This window comes from Podarcis bocagei (assembly GCF_964188305.1).
Source record: "Podarcis bocagei genome assembly, chromosome: 2".
In the NCBI taxonomy this organism is placed as follows: domain Eukaryota; kingdom Metazoa; phylum Chordata; class Lepidosauria; order Squamata; family Lacertidae; genus Podarcis; species Podarcis bocagei.
This window is the reverse complement of record NC_138126.1, coordinates 20,396,277-20,416,332: the sequence shown is the minus strand read 5'-3', so window position 1 is coordinate 20,416,332 and position 20,056 is coordinate 20,396,277. Positions and strand designations below refer to the sequence as shown.

At 41.7% G+C, this 20,056-nt stretch overlaps 2 protein-coding genes across 2 annotated transcripts in view; one reads left to right on the top strand and one right to left on the bottom strand.

The window, feature by feature from the left end:
* The window catches only part of LOC308581119 (C-type lectin domain family 2 member D-like), a 79,955-nt gene extending 71,837 nt beyond the window's left edge, over positions 1–8,118 (top strand). Inside the window, exons 3-7 of the mRNA XM_081183609.1 lie at positions 3,734–3,847; positions 4,303–4,496; positions 5,328–5,431; positions 6,647–6,780; positions 7,494–8,118. Of these exons, the coding sequence (XP_081039735.1) occupies positions 3,734–3,847; positions 4,303–4,496; positions 5,328–5,431; positions 6,647–6,780; positions 7,494–7,504 (557 nt within the window). The 3' untranslated portion in view covers positions 7,505–8,118. The remainder of the gene's footprint in view (positions 1–3,733; positions 3,848–4,302; positions 4,497–5,327; positions 5,432–6,646; positions 6,781–7,493) is intronic.
* Positions 8,119–10,292: 2,174 nt separating this feature from the next.
* Positions 10,293–19,431, bottom strand: LOC308581126 (killer cell lectin-like receptor subfamily B member 1B allele B). Its single transcript, XM_081183619.1, has 6 exons — positions 19,198–19,431; positions 16,124–16,222; positions 14,041–14,151; positions 12,802–12,959; positions 11,746–11,875; positions 10,293–11,213 (listed from the first exon to the last, which is right to left on the bottom strand). Exons 1-5 carry the CDS (start codon positions 19,286–19,288, stop codon positions 11,756–11,758), a joined length of 579 nt encoding a protein of 192 aa, XP_081039745.1. The 5' UTR covers positions 19,289–19,431; the 3' UTR covers positions 10,293–11,213; positions 11,746–11,755.
* Positions 19,432–20,056: the final 625 nt, after the last annotated feature.

Below are 20,056 nucleotides of genomic sequence, written 5' to 3'. Positions count from 1 at the left end.
GGTTTAGGGCAGGAGTCTCTCCCAGCAATAGCTGCAGATGTCAGGATTTGAAACAGGGACCTCTTTGTATGCAGATAATTGCCAAAGGGTTGTCATATGCCTGGGTTTCCCCAGACATTTAAAACTGGTTCTGAAATTTCCAGCCAGAAGCAATTTTCAAAGGCCAAATACTGGCAATGTTTGGAAATTTCCAAACATATGGCAGCCTGTTTGTGTGTAATGTTGATATGCTGCATTAATCAGTCTGGAATATCTGACATATGCATCTTCCTGATTTCTAATCAATGATCACGCCCTCTAAAACTAGATGGTTGTCTCTTTTCAGTTCATAGAGAGCCAGTGTGGTGTAGTGGTTAGGAGCGGTAGTCTCGTAATCTGGGAAACCGGGTTCGCGTCTCCGCTCCTCCACATGCAGCTGCTGGGTGACCTTGGGCCAGTCAGACTTCTCTGAAGTCTCTCAGCCCCACTCATCTCACAGAGTGTTTGTTGTGGGGGAGGAAGGGAAAGGAGAATGTTAGCCGCTTTGAGACTCCTTAAAGGGAGTGAAAGGCGGGATATCAAATCCAAACTCCTCCTCCTCCTCTTCTTCTTCTTCTTCTTCTTCTTCTTCTTCTTCTTCTTCATTGCTGAAAAATTATACACTGCTTGATTGAAAAAAAACCCTCTAAGCAATGAGAACAGTTAAAAACAAGTAGTAAAAACATGTAATTTCTTTTTAAGTGTATTAATTGTTTTTAAATGTTTTCATTGGTAATGTGACTTTCTTGTAAGCTGCTTAGAGGTTTTGTACATTGTCCTTGGAGGTCTGTCTGAGCAAGAGTCATGTGGAAATTGCTGCAAGCGGCACACTGGCGTTGTTTTCTCTGGCCACATTCTTGAAAATCCTATTGGGATTTGTTTAACTGAAGTGAGCCTGTTTTCCAGAAGTATTTATATACAGCTGCTGGAATGTATAAACTTGAGGTATACGAGCCTTTTATGTTTGAAGGATTATCCTTATTAAGCCCTGCAAAAATCTTGGCCAAAAGATTGCCTCAATCTCTCTGCTTTGGAGCAAAACCTAATTTTGAAATCCAGTATCTTTTGCATCAGTAGCTGAGAATTAGCATATAAATATATACAGCATGTTAAAGGCCTTCCTTGTTTCATGTCCCTCTCCCAGGCACCCCAGATTCCAATTTTGCTTTTGCTTTTTGCAACGCTATTTCCAGGAGTTAATACAGGCACCGGGCCACTCATTTGCATCTTTGCATTTCATTAGCTTTTCTGAAGTGGGAAAAAACCCTCCCACAATGATAGTATTCAGAGAGCCTTTAAAAAAGTTACTGGGAACCAGGCAGAGGGCCCTCTTGGTAGTGGTGCTCGCCCTTCCATCAGACATCAAGGAAATAAACACCTATCTGACTTTTAGAAGACATCTGAAGGCAGCCCTATTTAGGGAAGTTTTTTATGTTTGATGTTTTGCTGTGTTTTTAATAGTCTGTTGCAAACCGCCCAGAGTGACAGGGGCAACCCAGTCAGATAGGCGGCGTATAAATAATAAAATTAATAACAGTAACAACAACTATTATTATTATTATTAATTTGCATCTCGGGACTTATGTATGCTTTCTCTTGTCCAGCTGCTTCCCGCAGGTAAAACTGCTCTTTAGCGCTCAATCAGAGCAAATGGCAATTCAAACACTTTTGTTTCAAGCAGCTTAGAAATAGAGAGGGGTGCCTGAAGAATAGTAAGATTAAGAGTCCCCTTGACTCCTTTGCTGGGCTTGGAATAGGTTGCTTTTGTTCCCTCCATGCCCAGCATAGAAACAGAAGCAGTTGCCCATCTGGCAGTCATGGTGGTTTCTCTGCTGGGCCCCTCCCCGTCTTCCTCCCCCATGCCTAGTGCAGACGTGGTTAAGGGAGAGAGGAAGCCACCTGCCCCATGCCAGAAGCTCACAGCTCATTTACCTGCACACAGTTCCCCTTTCCCCATAGCAACCAGATAAGTGGTTAAACAGAAGGCGGTTTTTAATATAGCTAAGCCTTTTGGTTACAAAGGATAATGAAGATTTGAATAAACTGCTACAGCAAGACGGCCAGAAAAGCAATTGGCAATGGCAGGGGAGTCCACATGAGCACAAAATGTCATCTTTGGCTACTGCAGCATCTGGGAAGCTTTGGCTCTGCTTACTATTCAAGTTCAGTTTTTCTTTTTTTATAAATATTTTTTATTGCTCAATTTCCACATAACAAATTATCAAACCATATAACCACCTACATAATTTCCCCCCTTTATTTCCTCCCACTCTCCCCACACCAAGGACTTTCCTCAGCTCCTCTCCCTGATTTCGCTGCACATATTTTCTCTGCATATTATAAAATTGTATATATCCTTACATATCTGTCCATCATGTTATCAACAATAAATTTGTGTATGTTTATTCAAAACCTGCCAAGGAGTCCAGTTCATTTTGTTGTCTTTTAAAATAATTTGTAAAAAGTTCCCATTCTTCTTTAAAGTCACTGTTTCCTTATCTTGCAGTTTATGTGTCAATTTAGCCAGTTCTGCATAGTTCATCAATTTTTCTTGCCACTGTTCTTTTGTCGGGGTTTCCTCATTCTTCCATCCTTGTACTATCAACACTCTTGCTGCTGTTGTAGCATACATAAATAAATTCCTTATTTTCCTTAGCAGGTCTTGTCCCACAATCCCTAACAAAAATGCTTCTGTTTTTTTTTGTTTTTTTGTTTTTTACAAATGTCATTTTAAACATTTTCTTCAATTCATTATATATCATTTCCCCAAAATTTTTAATTTCTGCCCCTCCTGCCTCAGATATACTGAAAAGCATTGAAGGTGAGTTACGTTTCAGAGGCCGGGGAAATGTCTTGTGCATATCCTCAGATAACTGAAGATGCATATCAGTTCTGTAGATGGTCTGTGAGACCAGTTGAATTCTTCAGCTATAGGTAAAAGATTGCTCTTTCTGAGTAAATGACTTATTTTGGCAAGGGTCTATCCCTATTTGCCTTCTTGCTATTCCTAGTAGTGATCAGTTCTTGCCCCCAAGGATGAACCGCAGAATCACCTGCCCAGTTTAACATCCGCTTTGCGGATGAGCTGGATGGGGCCATCTGTGAGGTGAGGCCTCCAAGTCTTCCTGTGGGGAGGGGGAGCGGCTGTCACTCATCTTTCAGTAATAATCTGACTGCCTGGGTGTCCAAAGGCTGCTGGCTAATGTGTTCCAGCCCCAAATTAAAAGAATTCTTTGAGAATAATTTAGATAAAGGTACAGAAATACGTATGGTGTGGGAGGCAAGTAAAGCATATATAAGAGGTTACTTTATACAACATAACTCGTGACTTAAAAAAGAGAGACAGGAGAAAATACAAAATGATTCTGTGTGAAATTAGACAAAAAGAAAAAGAGCTGGGGAAAACTCCAACAAATACAAATATTACCTGGCATATTAAGATGCTGCAGAGACAGCTGTGCTAGCAATGCAGGAGATAGAAGCAAAATTGAAATATACCAACTCCAAATTCCTGAGTGCCAAAAAGAAATAGATACTGCAATAATATCAATGAGTTCTGGTATTAGAACCCAGTTCACCATGGAAGTTTTAGTTTATTGTGTGTGTGTGTTGGTGTGGCTAAATGTGAAACACACCTTGTAGGTGAGATTTGTGTTCTTCTTCCTTAGTAATGGTAAATCAAGACCATTATTTGTGTGTGTTAATTTCATTTCAGAGGGTCACCATAATTATCACTGTAGAAGAATCACGTCTAAGCATACCATCTTAATTGAATTCATTATTATCCTCCTCCTCCTCATCTCCATCCTTGCTCTTGCTGTCCTGAGAGGTGAGTTTTCTGCCTGTTTTCTTAGTGCTTTCTTCCAGGTCGGTCCCAGTCATGACCCCTGTCTGCCACCAGCACTTTGGCTTCTAATGGCCAGTTCACACTGAGCAGCAGCAGTTAGGAAAACAGCTGCCTTTGGCTGAATCCGTATTATCCATGCTCTTGCCAATGGCTCTCTGGGACTTTGGAGGGGATCTTTCCCAGCCCTACCTAAAGATACCGAAGATTGAACCTGAGACTGTCAGCATCCAAAGCAGATACTCTGCTACTGAGCAACAAAGCTCCCCCAAGTGGTGTGATTCCTTTACTGCTCCTTCCCGTTCCACTCTCCAAGAAGCATCTGAATCCAACGGCCACAAGAGCTGCTTATTGATTCCTTCTTTGCCCTCCCTCCTAGCCAGAGGTTGAAATGTTATGTGCAGATCCCAGTTCAGAGCAGAACTTTCTCTTTCTTGCAGGGGGGAAATCCAACCAGACTTGCCCTGATGGGAATAACTGTGCTGTTTTGGGACCAGCGTGCCCAGCTGGCTGGGTTGGCTATGAAGGGAAGTGTTACTTTTTCTCAGAAGAAGAAAGAAACTGGACTTCTGCCCAGAGCTTTTGCATTTCCCAGGGCTCTTCTCTGGCTGTGATTCAGAGTGAGCTGGAAATGGTGAGACCAACAAATGTATAAAGGTTTGTGAGAATTATCTTCTGCACAACACCAAGGATGAGCTATCCTTATGGAAATATAAAGAGAATCTGGGACGTAACTTGGCTTTGTCATAGCTTGATGCAAACAAGAATAATAAAAAAATTCTCCAGGAGCACCTTAGAGACCAACTAAGTTTGTTCTTGGTATAAGCTTTCGTGTGCATGCACACTTCTTCAGATATGCACACGAACGCTTATACAGTGGTACCTCGGGTTACAGATGCTTCAGGTTACATACGCTTCAGGTTACAGACCCCACTAACCCAGAAATATTACCTCGGGTTAAGAACTTTGCTTCAGGATGAAAACAGAAATCGTGCTCCAGTGGCGCAGCGGCAGCAGGAGGCCCCATTAGCTAAAGTGGTGCTTCAGGTTAAGAACAGTTTCAGGTTAAGAACAGACCTCCAGAACGAATTAAGTACTTAACCTGAGGTACCACTGTACCAAGAACAAACTTAGTTGGTCTCTAAGGTGATACTGGACAATTTATTTTCATTATTTTTATTTTTATTTTGACTGCATCAGACCAACACAGCTACCTACCTGAATCTTGATGTAAACAAATTATCCATCTTACTCTTCCTTCAGCCACTTTCCTATCCTTGAACCTCCTTCCTCCCTTTTCAGCAAAGCTTTCCTTCTGCTATGTAAGCCTCACTTTCTTTGCATCTCCTGTCTCACTGCCCAGGTCTCTGCCAGAAGTTCGTTCTCCTCCCACAATTGGCATTATTTGAGGTAGCAGGCTCATTTGGAGGCATTGCTCTAAGCTGTTTGTGTGTTTTCGACCAAGGTGTTCATGCTCCGGTTCAAGGGCGAAGCTGACCATTGGATTGGCCTCCGGAAGGACTTCAATGATACCTGGATATGGGCAGATGGGTCAGAATACTGTAACACGTGAGTCCTTGCTCTTCTCTTGAATTGGGATTAAGCAGGAGGCATGCTGGGTACAGTGAGTTGATCCCAAACCTGAATCTGTAACCAAAAATCACTCCAGAATGTGAACTTCAAGGAATCACAATTGCACTCAAAGCATAAACCTCTCAGTAACCTTCCTGATATGTTGGGGTTTCTCACCTCTGACCATTCACACAAAAACCATCTACACTGCTGACAAACTCCAGCTAAGGCTCTTGAGCTACCTCTGGTGTGGAGAAAGCGGAAGATGATGATGATGATAATACCAATAATAAATATATTATTATACCCCACCCGTCTGGCATGGTTTCCTTATCCAATCTGGGTGGCTCCCTACAGAATATTAAAACATCAAACATTAAAAACTTCCCAAACAGGGCTGCCTTCAGATGTCTTCTAAAAGTCAGATAGTTTTTTATTTATTTGACATCTGATGGGAGGGCGTTCCACATGGCGGACACCACTAAAGAGAAGGCCCTTTACCTGGTCCCCTGCAACCTCACTTCTCGCAGCGAGGAGACCGCCAGAAGGCCCTTGGCGCTGGACCTCACTGTCCGGGCTGAACGATGAGGGTGGAGATGCTCCTGCAAGGAGAAATCCTTGTTCTCCCACTCTCATAATTCTTAAGGTCAATCAATTAAGCTGAAAGGTGGGGGATTTACAAACTATGGAATTGTCATAGAACCAAAGAACAAAACCACATAGGGTGGAGCTTATCTGTGGATCAGATCTCTCCATAGTGTTAAAGGTGGTTTCATTAGGGAGGCAGATTTATGAGTATAATCAAGAAACATAAGCCATGTACTCTCACACTTTCTTAATCTGCTATCTAACAATCCTGCTATGCTCCCTTACCGGCCTGCCAGTCATGCAATGTAATCAAGCCATGTAACACATGCCCCAAATCAATGGATTCGAGTTACAAGAAAGGAGATTCCAACTAAATCTCAGGAAGAACTTTCTGATAGTAAGAGCTGTCTGACAATCAAACCTTGGGAGGTTGTGGACTCTCCTTTATTGGAGGTTTTTAAAGAGAGGTTGGATGGCTACCAGTCAAGGGATCTTTAGCTGTGATGAACACAATGCGGCTTGCTAATGGATTCTTGGCTAGGTAGTTTATGACACTGTCCCACCCGTACAAGACAGAGCAGCCAACCTGGCTTGCCCATCCCGCCTTTCCTCCTCGTGTTGCAGGTTGGTGGTGAAAGGAAGTGAAAACTGCACATATCTAAGCAAGGAGTTTGTCATTGCCTCCCGTTGCCACATACCGATAAAGTGGATCTGCAGTCACCCTGATGCGTATGTGAGGAATGAAAACTCTACAGCAGGAAAAGTCATATGCCAAGAGGAATTATGATCAACCCCAGGGATGTAAGAAATCAGCAATTTCCATTCTGGCCCATTTTAATCACAATCAGCACTATTTCCATTCCGCTGCAATTTGTTTTCTTTCTAATCTACAATATTTACCTCACTGTCTACTATTTAACATTGTTTGTGCAACTTGCATTCATTTCTGTGTAAAGGAAGCATCAAAACAATGTAAGACAGTATTTAATGACATACGCTTTGTGGACATCAAGAAGGCAAGAACAATCAGGTGAACAAATACCGATTGTATTCACTTGATTCTCTGACCACAGAGGTGCCACCATTTCTGCTTGTTTTTCTGTTTTTGTCATAATTCTCTGAAATCCTTAGGTAAGCCTTTCCATTGTATAACCCAGATACTGTTTCTAGAAGGAAAGGCAGCAAATTGTATGGAAACAGTTTTACACCAAAGCTGGTGTGTGACAGGAGACTACAGATAGGAGTGCTCAACTCTGACGCTTGTTCACAGCTTCATACAAAACCTCAAATGATCTGAACTAGGTTTCAATGCCTACACACTTTCAACCTGATCTTTGCCCAACATCAACTCGAAACTTGTCTTCTACATTGAACCTAGCCATTTGCTAACTAAGTTGAAAGGGCACAAGTTGATGATTCGTGGATTTATAACGTTCTGCCAGATATCCATCAATTGTTTCTTCTATTTCAGATTGTTATTAGAGTTCCGAACAGGACCACATTTCCTTGCAAAGAACCCTGAGGACACGAGTCAATATCTGTGCAGCATGTGTAAATTTCAGTTTGGTATTATCTAGATTCAAGGCTTTTAAAAATTGTATTTATTTATGTATCATAATTTTTTTAAAAAATTAGCAAAATGGGTTTTTTTTTGGTAAAAGATCTTTTAAGAAGTTATGTAAATGACTTTTTATTTTTATCTGCATTTTTTATACAAAAGCAGAAAAGAAAAACAACCTATCCCACATCCCCTTCCCTCCACCTCAGTTGTACAACTTTGATATCAATCTCAACATACAAATAAATGTCTGATAGCTTCCCTTCCACCCTTTTCTTGGTTTCTTTACCTTTCTGCTAAATAGCGTATTCCAAATTTTTAATCTTCAACGTTCCTTTTTTGTTAAATGCTGTTAATTCTGTTGATTTCTATTCTGCTGGATTTACTCAAGACCTGCTGGGTTATTTACTTGTTGTTGTTTAGTCATTTTGTCGTGTCCGACTCTTCGTGACCCCATGGACCACAGCACTGCCAGGCACTTGTTACTTAGTTATACTGGTTCTTAAAATATTCAATAAACGTTTTCCAATCCTCCTTATATTCTTTGTCATTTTTTCTTTCTTGCCCTGTTCTTTATGCCTGCCAATTCAGCATATTCAAGCATTTTAAACTGCCACTCTTCCTTGGTGGGTACCATACTCATTCTCCACCTTTGTGCCAATAAGATTCTAGCCGCGGTGGTGGCATATAATATTAAATTATTTTGTTTCTTAGGGACTTCTGTTATCATTCCCAAAAGGTATGCATTTTGGGGAAGGTTATTTTGATATATCTTTTAAAATTCATTATAATTTCCCAGAATTCCCAGATTCTTTGCAGGACTGCCACATGTGGAAAAAGGATCCCTCTACTTCATTGCATTCCCAACATTTACCTTTTTCTTTTTAAAACATTTTCGCTAGTTTGGCAGGGGTTAAATATCACCTGTGGCTCATTTTCGCCATGTTTCCTGCGGTGAAAATGAATTTCATATTTACTATCCATAAATTCTCCCACAGCTCGTAATCAATGTTATCACCTGTGCCCACTTAATCATGATTGATTTCACAAATTCCTCTTTTGTATCCCACTCTAGTAGCAGTTTGTACATTTTTTGTAATACTTTTGCTTTTGTATCTAATAGGTCCCTTGTGAATTGTGATTTTTGTTCTGTGAACCCAATTTTTTTATCCATCTTAAACCATTTGTTAATGAGGTGTATATGTAACCAATCTGTTAATAGGTTTTTTTAGTTCTTCCGGATCTTTCAACCTTCGTCCCTGGCCTGTAAGATCTTGTATTTCTTTATACATTAATCATTGTTTATCCATATTTGTTCTTTTCCAAGCAGTGGCTTCAATAGGGGATATCCACATTGATGTTTCATTTTCTAATAGATTGTTATGCTTTTCCCATACTCTGTATAGATTTTTCCTGATCACATTATTTTATAAATGTTTGCCTTTCCATACAATAGGCAGGTATGCCACCCAAATTGTATATAATGTCCTTCCAAATTTAAACCTCTGATATTTTCCAACAATATCCAATCTTTCATCCACCATAAGCATGATGCCTCAAAGTAGATTTGGAAATCTGGTAGGGCGAAGCCTCCTCTTTCTTTTACAGTGGTACCTCAGGTTAAGAACTTAATTTGCTCTGGAGGTCTGTTCTTAATCTGAAACTGTTCTTAACCTGAAGCACCACTTTAGCTAATGGGGGCTGCTGCTGCGCTGCTGCATGATTTCTGTTCTCATCCTGAAGCAAAGTTCTTAACCCGAGGTACTATTTCTGGGCTAGCAGAGTCTGTAACCTGAAGCGTATGTAACCCGATGTACCACTGTATATTGATCATGACTTTGTTTTATTCTGGGCTTCCTTCCCTGCCCGATAAATCATGATACATTTTTTCTGCCACTCTTTGAAGCATTGAGAGTTAATTATTGGGATATTTTTAAATAAGAATAACATTTTTGGAAGGACATTCATTTTCATAGCCGAAATCCTACCTAGTAGCGATTGTTTCATTCTTTCCCATATTTCCAAATTTCTCTTTATTTCTTCCCAAACCTTTACCAAATCTTGGTAAATGTTATAATTATTCGTTGTTAGCCAGATCCCCAGATATTTATTTTTTTCCTCTACTTTGCACCCACACATGGTTTCTAGATCAATTTTTGTTTGGTTGTCCATATATTTAACCATCATCTTGGTTTTTCCTGTGTTTAATTTGAAACCAGCTAGTTTTCCAAATCTGTCTATCTTTTCCATCACTTCTGGTGTGCTCTCTCTCGGTTGTTCTAAAGTTACGGTAATATGGCAAACGTTTTTATTTTATAGTTTTGCTGCCCCACTTTTATTGTATTCTATCATTTTCCCTTATATTTTGTGCCAAAACATCAAATATCAATATAAATAACAGCGGAGACAGTGACAAAGAAGTCATCTGGGGAAATGTCCTGAACTGCTTGGGGTCTTTGCATTAATTACCTGAAAGGACAGGAGGAAACATCTAAGACCAGCTGAGGCTGCAAAGCCTCAATGTGCTGGGACCTCGCAACAATCTTGCACAGTGAGTCTTCAGTTGGAGGGCAGTCTGCTTGGGGGGGCGGCAGGATATACAATTTGGGGGCTTAATCTATCTCCCAAGATCATAGAATCATAGAGTTGGAAGAGACCACAAGGGCCATCGAGTCCAACCCCCCTGCCAATCAGGAAACTACCAAAAAGATGCTACCAATCTTTTTGACTACCAGCCAAAGAAACATAAAATAAAAACAGACAGTGCACTGATGGGGGTGCAAATCATCACTTCATTTGTTAGATTAGTCATTCCCTGAGTGAAGAGGCTGGTGGAGCTGTGGTCTAAACCACTGAGCCTCTTGGGCTTGCCAATCAGAAGGTCGGCGGTTCAGACTGAGTGAGGTCCCATTGCTCTGTCCCAGCTCCTGCCAACATAGCAGTTTGAAAGCACACCAGTGCAAGTAGATAAATAGGTACTGCTGCGATGGGAAGGTAAATGGCAGGACCCAGAAAGCTGTCTGTGGACAAACCCTGGCTCCCTCGGCCTGAAAGTAAGTTGAGCGCCACACCCCATAGTCGCCTTTGACTGGACTTAACCATCCAGGTGTCCTTTGCCTTTTACCTTTACCTAATATCTGGTAAACTCCCCTTTGCCTTTGGCTACAGATTCTTCACTTACCGCTAATTGCATTATAATAGTATATTAATATAAATCAATGAAAAGGAACTCAAGGGAACTGACAAACTGGCTGATTTTGTTCCAATACACTAGCAAAGGTTTGGATCTTATGACAGTTGCCCATTTGGGGCATAAAACATTACCCATAATACACAAATTATTACTAGGGCATTTGGCTTCCTGCCATAAGTCAGTTAAGGAGCATCCTGACAACTGCAGACTATTCTGGGCTGTAGGCGATCTTGCAAGCTGCACAAGAAGTCAGGGGCCAACTCATTGTTCAGAATGAGATGGTTTCTTACTTCCAACACTTGGCCCCATTTTGTGCTTATATCTGGAAAGCTGCTTTCATGCACATCCAATGAGATAAAGAACTGCATGCATCAGAAATAACGCCATTTCGCCTTATCATACCACAGCTGTTTACTTTAGCAGGGTCCGATACTGTAAACCTGCAAAATAAAGGAAATGATTTGTTGTTGCTTTTCCAAAAAGAAAAGAAAAGGCTCTGTCATTCAGTATCAGGATACTGTTCTTATTTTCACATCAAAACCTTTCCCTTCATGCCAAGAGGTGAGCTATTTATCCTCAGCTGATAGACATGCAGCTGATTGACATGTGCATAAAAGCAGCTTTCCTAATACCCCTGCTTTTATAAAAATGTATTTTGTGTTTTCATATTGTGATTTTAAGTTGTAACTGTACTGAGACCTGTGGGTATATATTTAATAAATAAAAATAATCTGAACAGATGTTACGAGGCGCCTCTTGGGACAGATGAAAACTTATATCTTGGCATCAGTAAAGGCATCTCTTTTATTTATATTGGTAGTTCAGCCTTTGTGTATGCGTTGATTTGAAGGTTGTAGTTAAGGCCTCCCTCTTTTCATTTCTGTGCTTCATTTACATCACTAGGTCTATGCTTCTTTGCTAACATGCAAATCAATAAAAAATAAAAAAATTACAGAAATTATCTGTGCACACCTGGAACTACTCACAGTTCTCCCTTGAAGGGGGATCCATCAACCCATTCCCAGGTCCACTCTTCAAAGAGTCTGGCTGCTTTGAGTCCCAACCAATACGAGGTTACCTTTGTCAAATTCTTTATGATTGCCTATAATGGAACAGACAAGGGTGTTGCCAGGGCTTTTCTTTCAGCTGGAACTTGCCGGAACTCAGTTCTGGCACCTCTAAGGTGGTCACCGTTACCATTATAAGAAAACAAGGGAGGTCTTCATGGTGAGTTCTGGCACCTCTTTTTCTAGAAAAATAGCACTGGATGCTGCCATTCTGACCATTTTATTAACAACTCGTGCTCAGTTCCATCAGCTTCATTTCTATAGAGCTCTTCATGGCTCCACATCCTGCTCCTCAGCCATCTTCAGCTGACCCAGTTGGAAATCCTTTTAGCTGAGTAAAGGAGGGGGTCCCCTACTTCTGTATGTGCGTATAAGCACCTTCTGTACAAATCTGCATGCATTTTAACTAATGTGTAATATTGTGGAGATGTGTATCTGGTTTCAGCAGTGGCTGGCTAAAGCAGCTTTTAGGCCAAGGCAGGATTGACAACAAGGCTCAAGGGATTGGATGGATGGATTGCAATTTAAGTGCATTTTTTGCTACTTTTTATACACCTCATTGGAGGGTGATCCAGGTCTGAACCAGGAAGTCGCTGTTTCGAATTTCACCTCTGCCATAACATGAACACACTAGGTGGCCTTAGGCAAGCTACTCTCTGAGCCTCTAGTCTTCCAACTGCACTACGGAACATAATAATACTGAGCATTGCTATAAAGATTACAATTGGATCATGCATGTAAAGCCCTCTGAACACTTACAAGATCTATACAAATGTCATTGAGCAAAGTTACATGTGCTGTTGAGGAATAAAGCATCCTGACGGATGGTTAGGACTTGTTGGAGCTGAAGTCCAACAACTGAAGGACCACAGGTCCCACATCCCTGGCCAGAAGTCTCTTGTGGACTTTGCTACAACTGGATCCCTGTTGGCTAGACTTTTCTCATAAGTTGCATATTTACCATCTCCTGCTGGTCCCGAATCACAAGCAGGGTGGAGTTCTTTCCTTTGCAGTCATCTTGGCTCTCGGTCCAGGTTTTTCGCCCTTGAGAGATCCAGTAGCAGATGTCCCTGTGCAGTTCCCAGTCATTGGGGCATATTTTGTAGTTTGGGGCATCCTCTGGTGGTAGAGAGGGAAAGCAAGAGGCAGAATATTTCCATGTATAAATGGATGCTTTTATTTCCCCCCTCATGGGAAAATCTGAGAATTTATTGCATATTACAAAATGTCTCATTGCAAAGGGGAGCTTTATTTATTTCAGTAAATAAACTTCCCAGGAGTTTTGAGTAACATGTAGAATCCTAATGGTCTCAGATGCTAGTTAAGCATTTCCGTCTCTTTTGAGAGGAAACTACATGGAAACCTGACTTTATGCTGCCTTAGTGATGCTGCAAGACTGCGTTAGGAGGAAATGCACCCGGGGCCAATACCCCTCTGGCCCTCCCTAAGCTATGCCACTACTGATGAACTCAGCGTGTGAAGAGGCTAAGCTGGTTGCTCTAGCCTGGCTGCATGACACTCACAAGCCAATCTTGTGCTCCTATACCAATAATTTACGAACTTCCACCACTTTGGAACTAAACTAAGTTTTACTGCCTGTGCAACCTTTCTGAGTGATGTATGGAACAGAACATGAACCTGACTTTTGAAGGGTTTGTAAGTAAACCATTTTTAAAGTACTAAACGTGGGATCTTTCCCTATGCTGAGGGAAGATGGTCCTTTTTTTGGAACGCAATTGGAAAGACATATTTTAAAGGTCTAACAGTCTATATTTCCACACTTTACTTTGCCCCAAACTTGGGTCTTGGAATCCAAGAATTTTCCTTTCTATATAATATCATGTTTTGCTTGCATCAACAGTTTCAACATGCCTCAGTTCCAGTTCTTCACCTGGCTATCCTGGTTCTTCTCAGGGTTTCCAGGTTAATGAAGCCTGCAAGGTTCTTTTCATTACAGAGATAGGAAAAGACATTTGCAAGCCACAGCATAATCACTTAGGCTGAGAATTAATTTGAGCAGCCCTTCTAGGGGGAGGAGGAAGTCAATACATCTGAATTCTGTGTCATGTTTTAAAAGTAAAACTTTTAAATGGTGTTTTAATAGTAAATCTGATTCGGAAGATGGAAGTGACTGACATCCAGACAGTGTTTCTGGTACACATACACAAAGCATGAGTCATCCATGAGTGGCTGAGGTTACCTGTTCCGCTGTGGCTTAGAAAGCTGCACATATAGCGTTTCAGCTGTAGCTTAAATTCAGAGTCAGTGCTGCTGCTGCTGGTGTCCTCTGGTGTTTGTTTAGGCTGTAAAACTAAATACATTTTATAGTGTTGCATTTGTTCCTGAATATCAGCTCAAGTTTTAAAAGATGCTATGGGCAACTGTTGGAATACAGTCTGTTTTTGTTGCACAGGAAAAGAAACATTGCCATTTTGTTTTGTTACATAGCCAAATGTAATTCACAAAGGATACAGTGGTGCCTCGCAAGACAAAATTAATTCGTTCCGCAAGTCTCTTCGTCTTGCGAGTTTTTCGTCTTGCGATGCACGGTTTCCCATAGGAATGCATTGAAAATCAATTAATGCGTTCCTAGGGAAACCGCCTTCAGACCAGGTCTGGGGACAGTCTGTCCCCAGACCTCTTCTGAAGGCTGGGGGGGGGGACAAGGGCTTTTCTTCCCACCCCCAGCATTTTAAAAAACCCCGGGACAGCGGAGGACTTCTCCGCTGTCCGGGCGATCTTAAAATGCTGGCGGGCAGCATTTTAAAATCGCCCCGGGACAGCGGAGGACTTCTCCGCTGTCCGGGGCGATTTAAAAGCCCCTGGGAAGGCAGGCAGGGGGGACAAAGACTTTTGCCCCCCGCCAGCCTTCAGAAGAGGTCCTGAACCTCTTCTGAAGGCGGGCGGGGGCCGAAAGTCTTTGCTCCCCCCCGCCTGCCTTCAAAAGCCCTCCGGGACAGGCAGGCAGGGGGGAGCAAAGACTTTGCCCCCCCGCCTTCAGAAGGTGTTCCCGCCCCGCCGCCCGGCTTTGGAGCACCGTTCCGAAGCCGGGCGGCGGCGGGAGGTGTTCCCTCCCCGCCGCCCGGCTTCGGAGGAGCCTTCCGAAGCCCGGCGGCGGGTGGAGGTGTTCCCGCCCCACCGCCCGGCTTCGGAGGAGGTCCGAGGACAGTGGGGAAGACGCGCTGCGCTTCCCCGCTGTCCCTGAGATTTCCCTATGGGCTGTCGTCTTGCGAAGCAAGCCCATAGGGAAATTCGTTTTGCGAAGCGCCTCCAAAACGGAAAACCCTTTCGTCTAGCGGGTTTTCCGTCTTGCGAGGCGTTCGTCTTGCGGGGTACCACTGTACATATGTTTGGTACCCTGTAACCTGTCATCAAATTATGAAGAATCCTGCTGCTCACATTGACTGGGACAAAACAAGTAGGGCATCAAAGAGGATTCATAGGAATATTAAATAATGTTCATTATTTTAATTAAAATACAGAGGTGGAAAATAGGGCAAACCTTTAGGGTTGCAAAATAAGAAATACACTTCCCCATAGTTTATTCAGAGCACAGAACTGGGGCTTATTTGATGCATAATTTATCTTTTCTCAAATAAATATACCTGTATATTCAATATACCTGAAGGAGCGTCTCCACCCCCATCATTCTGCCCAGACACTGAGGTCCAGCTCCGAGGGCCTTCTGGCGGTTCCCTCACTGAGAGAAGTGAGGTTACAGGGAACCAGGCAGAGGGCCTTCTCGGTAGTGGTGCCCGCCCTGTGGAAGGCCCTTCCAGCAGATGTCAAAGCGATAAACAACCTGACATTCAGAAGACATCTTAGGGCAGCCCTCTTCAGGGAAGTTTTTAACGTGTGATATTTTACTGTATTTTTGGTTTCTATGGAAGCCGCCCAGAGTGGCTGGGGAGGCCCAGCCAGATGGGCGGGGTATAAATAATAAAATATTATTATTATTATTATTATTATTATTATTATTATTATTATTATTATTATTATTATATAAATAAATGTTTTTTGAAATGCCCACACTATTTTCTATTTTCTATTCACCAGCTGCTACAGTGCTTTGACAAAAAGCAAATTAACAGTAGCCTTCCAGGATGTCTCCAGGATGATCAGCTTTTACTGGACTGTGCCAGGAAATTTTATCTGTATTCACACTCTCAGGCTGCAATCATATTCCCACTTGGGAGCAAACGCTACTAAATTCAAGGGGGGTTGACTTGCACAGGATTGCAAATATTCTTGGGAATACCAACATTAAGCATGCAGTTACTCACCCAAAACTTTCAGCCTTACTACAGCCAGAGTGAGGAGGAGAATCACAGCGCAGGCAGTTCCAAAAGCAACGCGAAGGCCCTGTGTATACTTATGGACATCTGTAAGAATTAAAAGTTGATAAAAGAACTATGCTAAAGGGATTGCAACTGATGCTGGTGTGACATTATGAATTATGGCATCTACTGCCTGCACAAACAACCCTATTCAACATTAAGTTGAGGGTTTTTTTTTGGGGGGGGGAGGTTACACTCAAAGTGTTTTATTTAAATATGACATTTACAATGCATGAGAAGTACAAGATTCAGTAGCTACAGGCCAGTTTTAATCGACACAAGCTTTTGTACATTTTTTTTAAAAAGGCTAGCAATTCAGCTAATATAGATAGAAAATCAACTTACATCAAATCTATTACTTATTTATACAGTGCATAACTAAAACATTGAATGCAGTAGACGAACATAAATTATAAAGGATAATGGATCAAACCTAAGATTCTTAGTACAGAATTCTGTTTGCAATTATGGAAACCTAATTCTCTCTGAATTGAAGCTATGGCATTCTGCCGTAGTGTTTTTTTTATTTATTGGGTTTTATAAAAAAGAGTAATGGTATACAAATAAGTATACCAAGTCTTCTCATGTCATTTGTATATCACAAAAAATAGCATAATAAATGTGGGAAAATATCTACAACATATGTTTCATTATTAGTGGTCAATATATAAGTTCTTGGTTCATTAATTGGTTTCCCATCACCGTCATACTCTCTCCACTGTCCTGCAGTCTCACCAGATACTTTAGCTTCCCCCAAGGCAGCAGGGCGGTTTATACAATATTGCCTGCCCTCAGAGACTGATCGATCTGGTGGATTTCCAGATTGCTCTGGGTGATTTCCCAGCTGATCTGTCTGGCGCTGTAAAAACACTGGCCTGGACAGCTGACACAATCACTCCTGACTTCCTCTCCTGCTTAGCAGCCCCACACATGCCCAGAGCTTATTGCAGTGATGCAAGCTACCAGGTGATTAGGATGCAGGTGGAGGAAGACTTCTAATGTCTCAAACCGAACACCGATACTCGCTGGTAATTGACACATTATACCTGGGGCTAGTTTTGAAAACATCAGAGCCATATGCATGTTCAGAACATGGCTGCAAAGTTCTTGACTGGGACCAATCAACAGGAACATATGAAGGCGTGACCGCTGGGTGTGTAGCACACTTCCACCTGCAGACAAGCCACAACTGTCTGAACATGTGACCTTCAGGTGTGGAGCACACTTCCACCCGCAGACAAAGTCACAGCTGTCTGAACATCATGCCCTCTATCTAACTCTTGCTCTCTTAGTGGTCTGCCGTGCCCTGTCTGTGACCTTTGTCTCCTTCGCTATACATTGTTCAAGGGGAAAATGACACGGTGGAAACAGGTGCCAAAATGTACCACTCCACGGTCTCGTGATTGGAAGATGTAAAGGGCACAGTCCAAAAAGGTATTTGACTGGTTTTGCATATTGTGCTAATAAAAAGAGCCTCAGCAGAGCTAGCTGGCAGCTTGCTTATGCACAGCTCACCTGCATTACCAACTCCTGCCTCATGTCCTTCACTTCAACAAGTGAAGATTTCATTTCTACTGCTCACTCATGATTATTTATGCTCCTGATGCCGCTCATAAAGAATCCGACTTTCAGTTTTGTTTGTTCCTGCAGAGGGTGCTTTTTTGTTGTTGCTTGCTACACTGTTTCATTTCCAATCTGTTCCTATCCTGTGTCTTCCTGCTGAAATTCCATATTTTTCATGTCACAGAAGTTCTGGATTGTGTGTGTGTGTGTGAGAGAGAGAGAGAGAGAATTTGTATGTGTGTGCCCTGCTTTTGTTGCAGTCCAGGCAGCAATAATGTGGTAGCATTGGGGAAACATTACAAAACCAGCAGAATAAATCCACCACAGATGCTTTATTCTCGTGTCAATAACATGCTGCTGAATACATCCACAGTTAAATACCTGCCTGGAGGGGTCCTCAAACTTTTTTACAGGTATGTGGGCTTATCCAGACCCACCTGTCCTCCTGCTTTCCAGGCACATTTTCACACTTTAAAGCTACATGTCTGAGTGCTCTTTTATTGCCCTGGAGCTTTCCCCACAAAACCCCCCTATTTAAACTAAAACACAACAAACATCAACTTGGTTTTTCTGTGGGTTGCTGTTCGTACCGATTGAGCTTTAAAGAGCAGGTTTTCATGCGGAAATCTCCAGGGCAAAAGAAGGAACACGGAGCTTTAAAGTGTGAAAGTCCTAACAAAAGAAGAATGGATACAAAAACTTATGGAATACACACAAAAATGGCGAAACTTACCAGAAATATAAGAAATCAAGATAACATTTTTTATAAAATAATGGAAAAGGTTTATTGAATAATTTCAAACTGTAAACAGATAAGAACACTGGCAGGATTATTATAATAACCTGCAGTTCAATAAGAGTATACATTTAAAGTAGATGAATAAATGATTACGTTAAGTTAATTTAGAATATGCAGAAAATATAAAAAATAAATTTAAGGATCCACAGAAAGAGGGGAAGGAAGGTGTATTTCAAAATGTTAAAATGATTGTAAAATTATTAAAAGGTATACAATTGAAAATCTTTTTTTATTTTATTTAAAAAATGAACGTGATCCTTCTGCAGGCAAAGCCTTTATTCCATCACTGAGCCCATTCTGTAATATGTGAAGGAAAATAATACTTCCATTTGCCTCTCCTGCTTCCAATTATTTTTATTAGGCGACTTCAAGGTTGGAGAATTATGCAAAGGAGAGGAAGAAACAAACCCCTTTCTAGTCTATCCATACTGTTCATGTTTCGTAAACCTCTAGCATGTCTACCCTTTGTAGTTTAAGTTTAATTTTCTAAAATAAAAGAAGGATGCATCGGGCTGAAGACTATCCAGGCAACTACATTGGGCAGCAAGGATTTAGCAGAGACCCACAAGACACACCTGAGGACCTCAGATTCTGCAACCCGCCTGCAGATTAATTACCCTACACAAAATAAAAATACATGACTAAGTGAGCCACTTACTGCAGTTCCTGCCAGGACGAGGCATCAGTATCCTTGAACAGGAAGGCATTTCCTGAATGTTTAGGTCCGCACATGCTATTTCCCCAGCCATGACACATGCAGAGAAAGCTGAACGTGAACTAAAGGAAGGAAGCTGAGCTACAGCAACGGGAGCTGCAGAGGCGAATGTTCAGCTCCAAGCCACAGCGACTAGCACGCTCAGCATCACAGGGTCCAAGTGGTCTCTGTCAAAGTTTTTTTTTTTTTTTTAAGATTTCCTTTTCTCATAAGAATCATTGGTTGAGACCAATGCATTCCAGTGAGTGCATCTCTGTTTAAATTATAGCTGCACCAGCGTACTTGGCCACCCCTCCACCTGATTCTACAGTTGCTTCTCTGCCAGAAACTGCACTTGCTGGCATCCTGTGACCCCCTTAGTTTTGGGGACTGGGGATTTGCCATCTGGTATTCTTGAGGACTAGTAACCCACTTTTATTTGATTAACCTTGTGCCTTTTAACTGATTGATTCAATCTACAATACATTTGTTCATTGTTTTATAGGTATCTTTTGAGATATTGAATTTTCGAGTTAAATATTGACACCCAGTCTTAGAATGGAACACCTTTCGTTGCTGGGACTTAACAGTAGCAACATTGCTTCAAAATAAAAAAAATTCCTTCCTGTAGCACCTTAAAGACCAACTAAGTTAGTTCTTGGTATAAGCTTTCGTGTGCATGCACACTTCTTCAGATACACATGCATTCACATTCAGTGTGCATGCACATGAAAGCTTATACCAAGAACTAACTTAGTTGGTCTTTAAGGTGCTACAGGAAGGAATTTTTTTTATTTTGACTATGGCAGACCAACACGGCTAC

Excerpts from the sequence above, each read along its gene's own strand:
- LOC308581126 (XM_081183619.1), bottom strand. The coding sequence starts at position 19,288 with ATGGCTGGGGAAATAGCATGTGCGGACCTAAACATTCAGGAAATGCCT. Across the intron at positions 16,223-19,197 it reads TCGTCCTGGCAGGAACTGCA|ATGTCCATAAGTATACACAG; the intron begins GTAAGTGGCTCA and ends TAATTCTTACAG. Across the intron at positions 11,876-12,801 it reads TTCGGGACCAGCAGGAGATG|GCAATCATAAAGAATTTGAC; the intron begins GTAAATATGCAA and ends GTTCCATTATAG.